The sequence below is a fragment of the Erpetoichthys calabaricus genome, chromosome 5, assembly GCF_900747795.2.
Source record: "Erpetoichthys calabaricus chromosome 5, fErpCal1.3, whole genome shotgun sequence".
Classification (NCBI taxonomy): Eukaryota; Metazoa; Chordata; class Cladistia; order Polypteriformes; family Polypteridae; genus Erpetoichthys; species Erpetoichthys calabaricus.
In genome coordinates this window covers 62,256,729-62,271,649 of record NC_041398.2, presented here as the reverse complement: position 1 = coordinate 62,271,649, position 14,921 = coordinate 62,256,729, and the positions used below count along the sequence as shown (strand labels likewise).

The following is a 14,921-nucleotide window of genomic DNA, read 5'->3' as shown; positions in this document are numbered from 1 at the left end:
CACAACTTTTAAATGATCTGTTATATAGTGCCTATAAAGAAGCACATTCACATTTTATGGTTATACAACATTAAATCAACCGTTTCACTTTGGCTTTATAACATTAAAGTCAAAAGTCAAAGTGAACTTTATTGTCATCTCAACCATATACAAGTATACAGATAGACGAAATTGCGAAGCTCAGGGTCCACAGTGTAACAACATGACATGCAAATAATAATTTAAAAATAGAATTAAAATTTAAATTAAAATTAAAACACAAACAAGACAATACATTGTGCAAAGAGAAGACAAAGACAAAGAAGTAGCAGCAATATTGATGTGTAAGATATGTAATATAATAAATAAATAAGAAATAATAGATATAGATAATACAGAAATTATCAGTGTATGGTAATAGTTGTTTAAGACATATGTGTAAACAATGACAGGTCAGAATGTTTCACAGCAGAAGGATAACAACAGTGTCAAAATACTTAAAGGTCAGTAGGAGATTTTCAGTTCTTTTCTACATGCACACTCGTCTTTGCAGGACAGTGGCTCGCATGTATAAAAGTTCTGTTTTTAGAGGTGGTTGAGGCCGTGTGGAAGGTCCCAGGGGGCAGCCTGGTGTTAAGGAGTCTAACACTAATACATAAAGAGTTGTTGAAGTCAAAAGTGAAAACAGATCACTGCAAAATGCTCTCTAAATTATTTACAAATATAAAATGCAAAATAATTAATCCCAGAAGTTTTCGCTCCCTTTAACATGACACACCTAAATCTTCACTGGTGCAACCAATTGGTTTTAGAAGTCCCAGGATTAGCTTAATAGTGATCACCTGTCTGGGGTTTCACTTGATTGTATCCTAAATGTACCTTACCTGGAAGGTCCAACTTGTGGTCAGTATGGTGGCCTAACCTACACAATGAAGACAACTCCATGAAAGGGCAATTGAAAAGCACAAGTCAGAGGATGGAGCTAAGAACATATCAAAGTCACTGAAAATCCCTTGGAGTCCAGTTATTAAGAAATCGAAGAACCTGGCCCAGTTGTAAATCTGACTACAGCAGGCCTACCACAAAAACTGAATGATCATGCAAGAAGAGACTAGTGAGGGAGGCTACCAAGAAACCTATTAAATCTCCGAAGGAGTCACGTGCTACATGTGGTTGAGATTAGAGAAGCTGTGAACATATCAACTGTTACTCGGGTGTTTAAACAGCCTTCATGGAAGACTGGCAATGAGAAAGCCACAGTTAAAAAAATGACATGATATCTTGGCTAGAGTTTGCCAGAAGGCAACTGGAAGAGTCAGTTGGAAGAAGATTCTATGGTCTGATGAGACCAAGGTGAGCTTTTAGGCCATCACACCAAAAATTCCACATTTGAACTCTGCACATTACCAAAAGCACACCATCCTCACCATGAAGCATGGTGATGGCAGCATGTTACGATAAGGATGCTTCTCAGCAGCAGGCCTTGGAAGGGGAGGGATTCAGCAAAATATAAGGTGATCCTGAAGGAAGACCCGATATCATCTTCAAGAAACCTGCACCTTGGTAGAAGATTTGTCTTCTGGCAACACAACTATCCAAAGAATAAAGTCAAAGCTACACAGGAATAGCTTAAAATATCAATGTTAATGTCTTGGAGTGGCCAAATCCAAGTCTAGATCAATTGAGAATTTGGACTTTGGACTTTGAAAAAGACTGTTCATTCACAAATCCTCATGCAAAAAAACTTGGAACAAAAATCTGCAGTCATAGTAGTCCCCCAAGACTGAACCAGGGAACCACTGCTATACAAGATTAAACACCTGCAAACTGAGGTGAGCTCAAAGGACTTCACGTTATCAAAATAAAATAAATAAATAAATAAATACATTTATATAGCGCTTTTCTCAGTACTCAAAGCGCTAAGCAAAGATAAGGGCTTGTAACAGTCACATTTGACCCAGACTTGGGAAGCATCAGAAAATAATTCTCATATCTCAAACTGTCAGCCAAAGGACATCCGGGACTTCAGGACTCTTGTCTTTAAAACTTTTGATAAGGCTGTGTAATGTTTGACTAGTAGCTGAACTCAATAAAGTAAAGAAGCAATGAGCCTGACTAACCTTGATTACACCATGTAGGTCATAGATAGATAGACAGATAGACAGAAACTTGATTAATCCCAAGGGAAATGGCCGAGTTATCACAGCAGACAAAGAAGGCACAAATATACATAACACAAGAATTGGAATAATCTTAAGTACATTAACAAGATACAAAGAATATTAAGTAAGTTAACAAAGGGTAGGCATTCACTAAGAGTAAAGTTATTATAATCGCATATACTTATCAGTTATAATTGCAGAGTCAAGGGTCATTCATTGGCAAATGAAAACATGGATTTTATGATTTATATATTTAGGATAATAAGGTGCCAATATAATGAGATAACTCTTTAGCAAAGTGAAAACATGTCTTGCCATATTTTTTTTACATCATTGGTTGTTACTGGTGAGACAACAAATAGATCGTTCTTTGTTAATATGCCACTAGAACATGTGTTGTATATTTTCATTTTTTTCCCTTTAAAATGGAATGCTTTACACTGTGTAAACACATACTAAAAACCAAAAGCAAATTCTTTGGGAGCAGTGCTCATGTTAACAAATAAGTCAGAAGGAGTCCAGGACACCTTGACTCTGAAACAGGATTATGAAGATCCAGTTAATGGAGATCTGCGGTGGGCTGGCTCCCTGCCCGGGATTTGTTCCTGCCTTGCGCCCTGTGTTGGCTGGGATTGGCTCCAGCAGACCCCTGTGACCCTGTGTTAGGTTATAGCGGGTTGGAAAATGACTGACTGACAGTTAATGGAGATGAGTGAATATAGTAAGCTTTTAGTATACAACGGTCCAAATAACTAAAATTCAATGCACTCCTGAACCCACCAGATGTTTAGTTTCTCTGTTCCAACAATACAGTGATTGATAGAAAGTAACAACTATACATTTGCACGTTTAGAGTCACAATATAATTTTAGATCTAATATATAAAGCTCAAATTTGTGTGTGCGTGTGTGTGTTGTCACATTTGTGAACATAAGGGACAGCTGAAGGGATCAAGTGACTGTAATTCCACTGCCACTCCAAAGGATGGCGCTGTGTCTTAATTCCCATTCACTTCCTACCTCTGCAGACAAGATGATTGACAGCTATAACACCTCTGACATCACTCCCAGTGCCCACCTACCTGGACCTGCCCTTTCCCATACATAGGACTCAAAACCAGAAGCTCCACCTTCTTTGTTAGTTCTCTTTTGAATTCACATCTGAAAAGAAGTTTCTGCAACTTACTGCGTGTTTTTGATTTTGAACACACCTTCAATTATATGGGGTCACCAGTCTTGTGTCCCAAATCTTTATCAATGTCTTGTCCTTTCCTTGCAATGTATATGTGTGTGTGTGTGTGTGTGTGTGGGTGTGCGTGTGTGTGTGTGTGTATTGTGGCATAATCCCCAGCCGGGACACCTGGAAGGACCGTGAGAGAGACCATACCTGCCCTGGGCCACAAGAGGGCAGCCGCCCTGGTCTGTGTGGGGGCCACGGGATCAGAGCTGGGAAGCTCAACCCTGTGGGGGCCTGTGGTCACCACCGGGAGGCACCTGGATGATTGTGAAGCCCTGGATGGCAGCATTTCCACCACACTCCGAAGTGCTGCCGGAAGGAATTCCAGGTACACCCAGAGTGCTTTCGGGTGCTCATGCAGCATTTCCGCCAGATCCAAAGATTATCACGGAACACCTGGAGCACATCCGGGTTGTTATAAAAGAGGCCACCTCCCTCCAGTAGACGAGCCAGAGTTGGAAGGAAGAAGACAGAGCTTGGGAGGAGAGGAGTAAAGGCGGCAGAAGTATGTAGAGACTAAAGGAAAGAAGGGACTGAGTTGTCTGATTAGAGCATTGTAAGGTGCCGTGTAATATTGAAGACCATAATAAACGTGTGTTCTTTGGACATTTGGTGTCGTGTCTGCTGTGTACGGGGGACTGGCTTACCGCAATATATATATACTTACATAACCTAACAGCCTTACATTACATAACAGCCTGTATGCTGTCCAAGTCCCTCTGTAATGATTCAATAGATTCTACATTATCTGCCAATCCACCTATCTTGGTATCATCTGCCAACTTAACCAGCTTGTTACTTATATTCCTATCCAAATCATTTATATACAGTATATTAAAAATGGCAGGGGCCCTAGCACTGAACACCGACGGAGACCACTATTAACATCAGCCAATTCTGTTAAGTGTCCTCGCACCATCACCCTCTGCTTCCTGCGAGCCAATTTTGCTTACATCTCCACACAATTCCCACATCTTTTAGTCTGATCTCTAGCTACTCATGTGGGACCTCATTAAAAACCTTCAGAAAATCAATATTAAGAATATCATATGCACCTCCCCAGTTATATTCTTGTGTTACTTAGAATTCCAGATTATTAGTAAAGTACAACCTCTCCCATCTAAACCCACGCTTTTGCCGTGTGCTGCTCAATCTTCTCCTTAATAATTCCTTCCATTAATTTGCCTGCGATGCATGTTAAGTTTACCGACCTATAGTTACATCAGCCTGATCATCCTTTTTATATAATAAGAGAATATTGGCTAGTTTGCAGACCCTAGGAATTTCCCCAGTGTGCAGAAAAATGTACAATATTATATGGATTAACAGTTTGATAGAGTTAATAGATTGAGAAAGTTTCATAAATTGTAGTCCCAAATTCTAATTGTGCTATCTTAGCTAAACATCCAGTACCAGCACAGAAAAATCCAACGATAAGGGGTCTGGTCAAATACCCCAAAAGTCTGAGAAGCAGTCTGTTGTACTCACCACATGTTTCCATTCCAAGAAAACTTAGTGAAACATAAGAGAAAGAAAAATGCTCCCAATCAAAATGACTGCTACAATTATTTAAAAAAATCACAAAAAACCTCAGGTGCAGCTCTGACAAAATAATAAGCCTTAACTTAAATGCAGGACAGATGGGCCTTCACTAATATCAGGAAGCCCGTCATTTCAGAGCTTGCGTGATGTACACCTAAAGGCTCTACTCTCTACATATCTTTAATTCATCCTCGGAATCTGTGAAGTTTAACTTAACTTGTCAAAAGAATATTATTACAATTACTACTAAACTGAACTGGTAGCCAGGGTAGGGATTCAAGACCTGGAGTTACATAGTCACATTTTTTACTTCTAGTTATAATCCTTGCTGCTATATTGCAGAGGACCCTAACTGGAACCAAAACTCTCCTTCAATCGCTAAAAAAGCTCAAAAACGACTCCTTAATGGCTCCACTACCTACTGCTGATCAGTGAACTTTATAAATTTTTCTTCCTTTTAAGCCTAAACTCTGCAATCATTCTCATTTTTGTAACTAAATTAGTTAAATAACTTTGTTTAATAACCTAACAACTAAATAAAATTTTTTTCTGTCACAACATGTTACTGGTCACTCAGGGTAAGAACACACAGCATGTCCGTAACTTCTTTCTTTTTGCAATCAATCTGGTCAACAACGTTTGATTTACTTCTGTATTCCCAGATCTCCAAACACCTCTTCTGTGTTATACATGGGGCACACGTTATTGTTATTGTATTGTTTTATGCATTGTCTGAGTTTTTGTACGGGCGGCACAGTGGCGCAGTGGTGTGTCTCGCAGTTAGAAGACCTGGGTTCGCTTCCCGGGTCCTCCCTGCGTGGTGTCTGCGTGTACTCCCTGTGTCTGCGTGGGTTTCCTCCCACAGTCCAAAGACGTGCAGGTTAGGTGCATTGGCGATTCTAAATTGTCCCTAGTGTGTGTCCTGCGGTGGGCTGGCACCCTGCCCGGGGTTTGTTTCCTGCCTTGCGCCCTGTGTTGGCTGGGATTGGCTCCAGCAGACCCCCGTGACCCTGTGTTCAGATTCAGCAGGTTGGAAAATGGATGGATGGATGTTATTGTATGGTGCCCTGTTTTGACTTGTCCTGTCTTCTGTATCTTCTTGTAAAATGTTGTGCACTTTATACAGTCTTATGCTGTTGCACATTACACTGTAGGCCTGAATGCATGTAATTTCATGTCACCCTGTACTTATATATATCAGTGACAACAATAAAGACTGCTCGACTTGACTGGATTCAACTGTAAAATAGTGAACAAACTGAACAGACTCACCTTACAGAATAACATTAGTCAATTTTGCTTGAGAAAAGCAAATGATCGAGCTTTTCAGCATACCGAAGCTTTTTCCAACCCGCTGAATCCGAACACAGGGTCACGGGGGTCTGCTGGAGCCAATCCCAGCCAACACAGGGCACAAGGCAGGAACCAATCCTGGGCAGGGTGCCAACCCACCGCAGGACACACACAAACACACCCACACACTAGGGCCAATTTAGAATCGTCAATCCACCTAACCAGCATGTCTACCGAACTGAAATAAGTGTAGATGAAATCCATGTTATAGATAACACCTAAAAATGAAGGTACTTTGAGTAAGGGTCCTTGGTATTGTCTGGTAAAATGATCACCTTTTCACATTTTTTTTATGAATTTAAATGTAAATAATATTCATTCATTCATGGTTTTACTTCACTAAAGCTGTTAAATAATAACATTCTCAAACCTGCTCAGTCTAATTTAAGTCTGAAAGGCAGAAACAAACCCTGGAGTGGGTGCTGGTCCTCACAGACGCCCCTCACACCCACACCCACAAGGCAGCCAGTTTAGAATCGCCACTAAACTTAACGGATGAATCTATAGGTTGAAAACAGAAGCAACTGGAGGAAATCCCATGTAAACACCAAACAGAAACAGAAAACTCTACACAGCAAACTGATGTGCATGGGATTTGAATTCACGTGCACCGCCTGAGCTGGAAGGCTACAAGGGGAAAAATGAAAAAAGTGCATGTGGAGATTAATATTAAATTGCTAGATTAAAACAAGCGTGGATCAAAAGCTATAAAGTCAAGGAAACCAAAAATACCAAAGCCCAAAGTCAAAAACAAGACACAAAAAATACATTTTCTTACTTCAGTAAATTCAATAAAACTACACGCACAAGATTTTTTCCAGTTTACAAACCGATAACTGTGGATACTGCTTAAATGTCATCAGGTTGATGACGTCAAGAGTTGAAACTTCAGTATGTCACATTATGGCAACAGGGAGCTGATGTTTACAACAATATAGCTGCAATCATTCGGTGCCACACAAAATGGTGGCAAATGTGATAAAGTAGGACACAAAATGGCAGATAATGCTAATAAAATAATGGGAAAAAATGAAAGCGTAAAAAGAAAATATTTGCAAATGTGCATTCGTCACATTTCAAAAGCAAGTATCATTACAACAGGTCACTGGATCTGGGAGGCAGCAGTGCCAACAACTATGCAGTTTTGCCACATCATAAATATAAGTAAACACATAAGATGAAGAAGTCTAAGCAGTCCTAATGCTTTATTTCTGTTCTATAGTTTGCCTTCAGTGCGTATCTTGTTAAGAATTACTTTTTTTTGTCCTATTTTTTCCTTATGCAGATTATAAAGGTTAAGTAGGGGTCATCCTCTGTCGCTGCACCATCACACTACTCCTTTTGTTCCCTTGAATTTCAGGTGGATGAGTCATGGAGAAGATATGAAAATGTCACATGACTCTTTAATTCATCTCTGTATCAGCAGTGCTCCTAACCTCCTTCTCCTCCTTCTCTTCTCCAGTCATATGTTTACTTGTTGCTATAGTAACCAACTTAACCCTTCAGGTTTAACAGTGCTGAACCCACGTCTTCTGTATTGGTATCATGTACTGTCTATCTATGCTTATGAAGCATCAGTTCCTGTTTAGCTGGACAGATTTTTTCACTTTTCCTTGTAACTAATTACATGTTGTATGATTGTCCTTCTGTCTTGTTAGTTCAATTTTATGTCTTTACTTTACTTTATGACAGTGCTCAATGAAAGCTAAAGTATAAAATAAAGACTGATTCATTAATCCATGCCAGGCCATTTTGAGATCAGTCAATACTACAATATTGATTTTTATTATGTTAAAGACTCTGTTAGTACAATAAAGCTTTGTTACCGTATTTGCTCTGTATGGAGCTTATTGTTTTACTAAAGACTCAATGATGTTCAGGCCTTGACAGCTCTTGTAGGCACTTTCTTCTCTCTGAATGGTGCTTTTGTCTCTCTGTGAGAGTGTGGGAGAGAAAACAAAACAGTATTGGCTTTCAGGAGATGATCTTGTGAGAGCCACAAATGTGCTTGTAATCGTGACAATCTGATATCTATGAATAATTCATCAATCATTATTGTGTACTTAGTCAAGTCCTTCAATTCAAAGTGTCTTAGAAGAGCACGGTTGCTAATATTTCATTTTTACAACTGGAGCTCAGGCAGATTGAATGACTTGCTCAGTGTCATATAGCAAGTTGAATGATGGGAACTGGGGCAACACCCTGGCAGACACAAATAGTAAGCGAGGTGGACTTGGAGCTTATTTACTTCTTGAAGATCTCAGAAACTCCAAGACACATTTCCCCTTGTACCTAAAACAGACAGGTTTTCTTTTATTGCACAGTGTCAGTGCAGTAGCTTCAGCATTATTAATGGAGGTGCACACGGCCTACCTACATGAGACAAGGTGAGCCGATGGAGATGGTTCGGCTTCAGCCTAATCTAACAAAACTTGAGCTGCCTTGCATTGTGTTTCAGACGTGAAACTATGGTTGACTGCATCTCAGGATACAGCTCATATTTGTTGAGGGTACCATCCGTTATTTTTATCTAAAATATCCTTATAATGGGACACATTATGAAAAACACAGACTTGGGACACAAAAGAACATTGATTCCAGGGTTGAGCATCATAAAATATTGTAGCATCCCAGGCTGAAGCCCCTTTTGGAGTAACTGTTGGGTCTGATTGAGGGAGGGCGGAGTACAGCGTGGAGGACAGACAGCGGGGGTATGATTGATGTGGTAAGGGGGTGGTACCTGGGACGGGAGGAGGGTTGAGAGGTTCGTTGAAGAAGGGGCTAGAAGGTTGTGTTGTAGGGGTACAAAGTTGGTGTTTTCTTCTTTTTCTGTTTTTGTTTTTTTTTAACGCCGTCTCTCAGGACCGCAAATATGAGAGAAATATAGGAGATTGTAAATAGTTCAATTTTTATTGCTTTTACAACCTTGTGGTTTTTTTTTTCTTCTTTATTATTCAAGTAAACTTTTGTGAACTTTACTTCGTCCATCTGTTTTTTTTCTTGTTTTTCGAACCTGACACGGAAGTTACTACACTGGTGTTCAGAAGTGGGATTCACAGATTAGGCGACCTAGGTTCGAGGATGGACGGGGAAGACTGAATTGCTCTTCGGCCATTTTCAGCTCCATTATTACAATAAACGAGTAACAGCCGTTTATTTTTTGATGTGCAATTTAGGTTAAATAATGCCAAAAATCCCCTTAGTGTAGAAGAGTTTAAGATGGTGGCATGCGGCTACTGGTATCGAACATTTTACATTTCAAACAAAAACAAATCTCTTGTGCATTTGGTGACATTTTCTAAGACTTTAGTGTAGCAACTTTGGAACAAAGTTACTTTTGACTTTAATTTTTTGTTTAATGCCTTGACTTTGGTGTTTTGGTTTCTTTTTGACTTTCTGACTTTTGAACACTGCCTGTTTTGATCTCGACTTTCTTTTTTTAGTTCATTTCCCAATCACAATCTCCCACTCTGCTTCTCAATTTTGGGTAAAACAGGAAGTTTAATTGCAATGTAAGACACAAATTTCAATTGTCTAGTGTGCATTTTCTTATATCTATAAAGACATATACCATTGTTTTTTCCAAAAAGGAACTCCCTGCCCCCTCAAAATACACCTCACTTTTAGCAGAGTCTGCCAAACATAAAGAGTCTGCAGCTGCGCACATACCAGAATGATGACAGCCTCCAGCTGACAGGACTGATTAAATTTTAAATAAGCCGACTGCAGTTTAAATAATTAAGTGACGACAAGTTCCCATGGCAAAGCTCAGAGTGCAGTACGTAACACAAGATGAGGGGAACATTGTTTTGGGAGGTGGAGAGCAGAGGCTGAGAAATTGAGAGTGTAATTATACATTTTCTTTAAAGTGCCACCTGGTGGTGAACTCAATATCTGCCATGCTGTTATGAAAGTGGAGCTCAGTCAGAGAGCTCTGATTAAAAACAAACAGCATGATATTGAAAGAACTGATTAACCATTAAAACTTGCCAGAATGAATTGCGCACACTGAAAACCAAATGTGATTATTGGAGGAGGAAGGCGGCTAGTAACTCTGACCTTGGACAACCTGAGCACTTTCCTGCCCCAATACATCTTCTGATATCAAGAGAAGGTTAATTAATAACACCAGGAAGGTGTTCACTTCTCACAAGACCTACAGTAACTGGGCTCCAGGCCCCATGGCACGCCACTGTTTATGCCTGAGCAGATGAGAGTCAGCACTTCTGCAACTTTACCTTCAGGTGTGATGCAAATAGCAAATCTATATTACTAAACGACAGTTTAGTTTATGCACGGCGGACGCACTGAAGCGCATGCGCACTGCACCGTGGCGCCCCAGAGTCAAACGCAGCTGCTTCCCAGAGTCAGTAGGTGGCGCCCAAACAACACAACCTGTAAACTAAACTTGCTCTAATCCACTGTGCCAGCAGTCTGTGTGGCATGTTCAATTATAATTCCTAACAGTAAACGACATCTACCTAAAGACACAGCCACAGAACAACAAAGACGAGACCGCATAGATAAAAACAACAAATGGAGGCTCCTACAACACGCTTCAAAAACACCACAAGCAAAGAAGTCACAGCTCCAGACAACAAAGACGAGACCGCATGGATAAAAACAATACACGGAGGCTCCTACAACGCGCTTCAGACACACCAGAAGCAAAGACGTCACGACTCCACAATGAAAGAGCTCAACTAACGAAAATACAAAACGAGAACCGTATGGATAAACACAATGAACGAGCGCGCCCACAACGCGCTTCTGACACAGCACAGGCAAAGGAGGCACGGCTCCAAATGGAAGGAGTTCAACGATTAGTAATACAAACACAAGCCCGTATGGCTACGACCTGTAAACGAACCCGTATGGATAAAAGCAATGAACGAAGGCGCCCACAACGCGCTTCTGACACAGCACAGGCAAAGGAGGCACGGCTCCAAATGGAAGGAGTTCAACGATTAGTAATACAAACACAAGCCCGTATGGCTACGACCTGTAAACGAACCCGTATGGATAAAAGCAATGAACGAAGGCGCCCACACAAAGAAACCACTTTAGTACAAATAGGTTTATTTAATTAAATGAACTTTCCCAGGACGCACCCACCCTCCATGATATTTCATCCCTCCAAATATCGGAGGGAACAGAAAGTGATTGCCGTTCTTGGATTTGCGATTCTTTCGAGAATTGCGGGCTTGCTAGTAAATAAATAAGCCTGACTATGCTGTCATATTGTCACCAGCCAGCACAGCTCACTACCTCATCATCAGAGTGTGAGAGGAGAGCCTACACTCGCTACTCCAGGCTGATGCTGTATATGACCACTCAGCTGGACAGCCTAACACTCCTATCTGATTGAGTCTAGCAGTGGACAAGGAATGATGCATTCAGGAACTAAGATTATTCTAATCCTGCTTCCTTTCACCTCATGCCCTGCCAAAAATGGAATATTGTAGGCCAATTGGGTTGAGTAAATAAACCAGGAGATGGCATCCTAAGCCAGAATTAGGTTCCAAGGATAGATAGATAGATAGACCAAAATGACTAAAATGGAAGTAAATTTAAAAGAAAGAAACATTTCTGACTTAGCAGTCACAGTCACAATGAGGCATCATGCAGGCATATTAATTCTATCTAAACCAAGAATGCCAAATCCTACTCTTAAACCAGAATAGTTGCATGGAAGCACTAATTTCAGATCATTAATCAAACAATTCACGAATGTAAACTTGAGTATTGTTAAAAAGTATCCACAATCTTGTAATGTCATCACAACTTCTCTGATCACACATCTAGCAACGGGACCTCACATCACAGCAATGGCACCAGAAAAGAGCTGCAACCACAGAAAACAAAATGGCAACATGGAAGCTTTCAAAATACAATGACAATAAATGTAAAAAAAAAGTTCCTTTCAAAAAATGCAAAGCCAACAGATCATTTTCGATTTCCTCAATGTTCCGAACCTCTGTAAAATATATGTCTAGTGAATAAAAAAGTCTAATGTATTGTGACATCCCATGGGTTAGAGAATTAAATAGGCAAAGGCCGACCATTCCACAGCTTTAGTGCAAGAATGGAGAAGCACAGTCCAGCCTTGGCATGTCTGGTAAGAGGAGGGATGCTCAGAAGATAGGCAGTGGTAGAATAGAGACTTATTGAAAAGGTGCATGGAGCAACCAAAGACTGGAGATACTGAGAAGCAGAACCATTCAGAGAACCAAAGGTCAAGACATGAATTTTGAACTGGATCCTTGCAGCAAAATGTGAGCCGATCTTCGTGGCGGAAGAAGACCACCTGCTCTGCAGAGCCGGTCCGTAAAAGGTGAAAGGGACGGACGCATAGCCGATTAGCCACGTGCTCGCGGGAAGGTAAACAGACAGCCCTTAAAGTGGCGGCGGGACAGAAGCAGGCAGGCAGGCAGGCAGGCAGACAACGATTCAATCAACAAGGTTTATGAAAAAATAAAATTAAAAAATTATATACATACAATATATAGAAATCAAACAACAATCCAAGAAAAAATAACATGAAATAATTATATACATACAATAAATAAAAATCAAACAACAATTTTTGCAATAAAAAAATAACTGTCAGGGCCATAACCTGCAGATGAAGCCCAAAATTAAAAAAGAAAATTCAGAGGAGGAGGCCTGCCAACATATAAAGTGCCAGTCATTTGCAAAGATTGCCAAAAAAAAAGGAAAAACAGCTTGAAAAAGGAAGAAGGCCTCCCTTTCTGCCAACATACAAAGTGCCAGGCAGTTATACAGATTAACACAAACCTTAAGCAGGCCTCCTCGTGAACAAATTAAAAAAAAAAAAAAGAAGCAATGTATGGGCCCATCTACAAATTGATTGATTGATTAATTAATTAAATTAAATAAATAAATAAATAGAATTAATTAATTAAAAAAAAAATTTTAATGGCAATCCCCCCGGCACGATTTTGCTTTTCACTTCTCTTTTCCTCCAGCCACTTCTGTACAGTTTTGCCAGCTGAGGTGGAGCAAAAGGTTTCCCTCCCAAAGCGGCTGTGGCCGAACTCTTTTGTTTTAGGACGGCCACAGCACTGGCAAACAAAGGCCTCCACCTTCTTCCTTTGTTTGAGAGGGATACCTTGCTGTCGTGCCAGCTCCTCCGCCTCCTGTTTCTTCCTCCAACGCCAGGCAGTGGTGTGGGGTTCTGAAGTTTCAGCTGGTGGAACGGCAGTGTTGGTCGGCGGGGGGAGTGGCTGGGTGGTGGGTGGTTCATGTGGCACGGGGGGGGTGCCCGACGATTGGTGGTGTCACCTCCACGGGGCCCCGTGCTCGCTGTGTCACCTGACCAGATAGGTCAGGTGGGTCATGGTATACAAAATCTTGTGCAGTGGTCTGCTTGGGGCCTGTGGGTCGTGGGCGTATGGCAGGGGCGGGCTCTGAAGCAAGGGCCGAGTTGCTTGGCAATGGCACGGCCATCTCCAGAACCCGCCGTACCAGCTCCCTGGTGTGAACGTAGTGCCTACAGGGACAGAAAGCAAAGTAAGTCAGGGTGGGAGGGAGGAGGGGGGTATGGTGGATCCCACTTGTCCAGTGTGTACTTACCATTGTGCCAGGGTGCGCTGATTGAGGGGGAATAACTGGATACGTGTCTGGGCCATGAGTACCGGGTTTGTAAGGATGTTCTGTTGAATGCAGATGTAATCACGCATCACAGCTGCCCAGTGGTTCACCCTCACACTGCAGATGGTGGTTCTTTCGGGGTGAATCCTGGACAGCTCTGTACAAACGGCCGCCACAAGGCAGCTGATGTTTGGCATCTTTGCGGCTTGGCCGCCTTGGCCGACCATACACCTACAAAATTCGGGGGGTGGGTTTGAGAGACAGAGAGAAAGAGAGTCAGTCAGTCAGTCAGTCCTGCCATCGATATCCAATCAAAAGGAAAGAGGCCACACCAAAGAGGTTGAGTACCTACCGTCGCAAGCTCTCCACTCCCGGTGTGACACTGGTCTGCGAGTGCTTGCGTCGGAACCTCCCCTTCACCAGTCTTTCCTGGTGGCATGTCGGGAAGTGGACTGGGGCCTTATTGCCCTCTGGCAATCGTTCCCAGAGGGCGACGATCTCCGCCACTTGCTGCTGCGTCATGTAGGCATGGTGACGCAGCTTCAAGAGACTGCAGGCCAGGTTGACCAAGTGCTAGTAACCCGGGCCAGTGTCAGCTCCAAGGCTATTCTGTTGGGGGAAGAGAGCGAAAGTGAGAAAAGGGAGTACTAATCAGTTATTCCACAGGTATATCACGACTCGTTGGGAGAGACTTACCGGCTCGTGGGACACGAGCAAATTCAAACAAATAACAAGTTAAACAGAAAAAGTGAAGGAGCCACCACCAGTTTCCATGGGTGGCTGTCACTTACCAGCCTCCAACTCCATGCTGGCCAACAGCAGCACGTCATCGGGAATCTCGACGACGGAGGCTGCTGCAGAGAGAGAGGCGGTGGGGGCAACAGCGGTGGTTTTGGGAAGGGATAAGGTTGCTGCTGTCTTTGCCTTGTCTCTCTCTCCACCGCACATACAGCTGGAGTGCATGCATCTTGGTCCCAACTTTGGTGGTCTGGCGCCGGAGCCATTTTATGTAACTGCGTTGGGGTACAACAGTGG

General features: G+C 41.9%; 1 protein-coding gene across 1 annotated transcript in view; it reads right to left on the bottom strand.

Annotated features, from left to right (window-relative positions):
• The window catches only part of LOC127527998 (uncharacterized), a 39,975-nt gene extending 25,392 nt beyond the window's left edge, over positions 1 to 14,583 (bottom strand). The window contains exons 1-2 of the mRNA XM_051928535.1: positions 13,869 to 14,583; positions 13,608 to 13,785 (exon numbers count right to left, since the gene is read on the bottom strand). Coding sequence (XP_051784495.1) covers positions 13,608 to 13,785; positions 13,869 to 14,113 — 423 coding nt within the window. The 5' untranslated portion in view covers positions 14,114 to 14,583. The remainder of the gene's footprint in view (positions 1 to 13,607; positions 13,786 to 13,868) is intronic.
• Between the last annotated feature and the right edge of the window lie 338 nt (positions 14,584 to 14,921).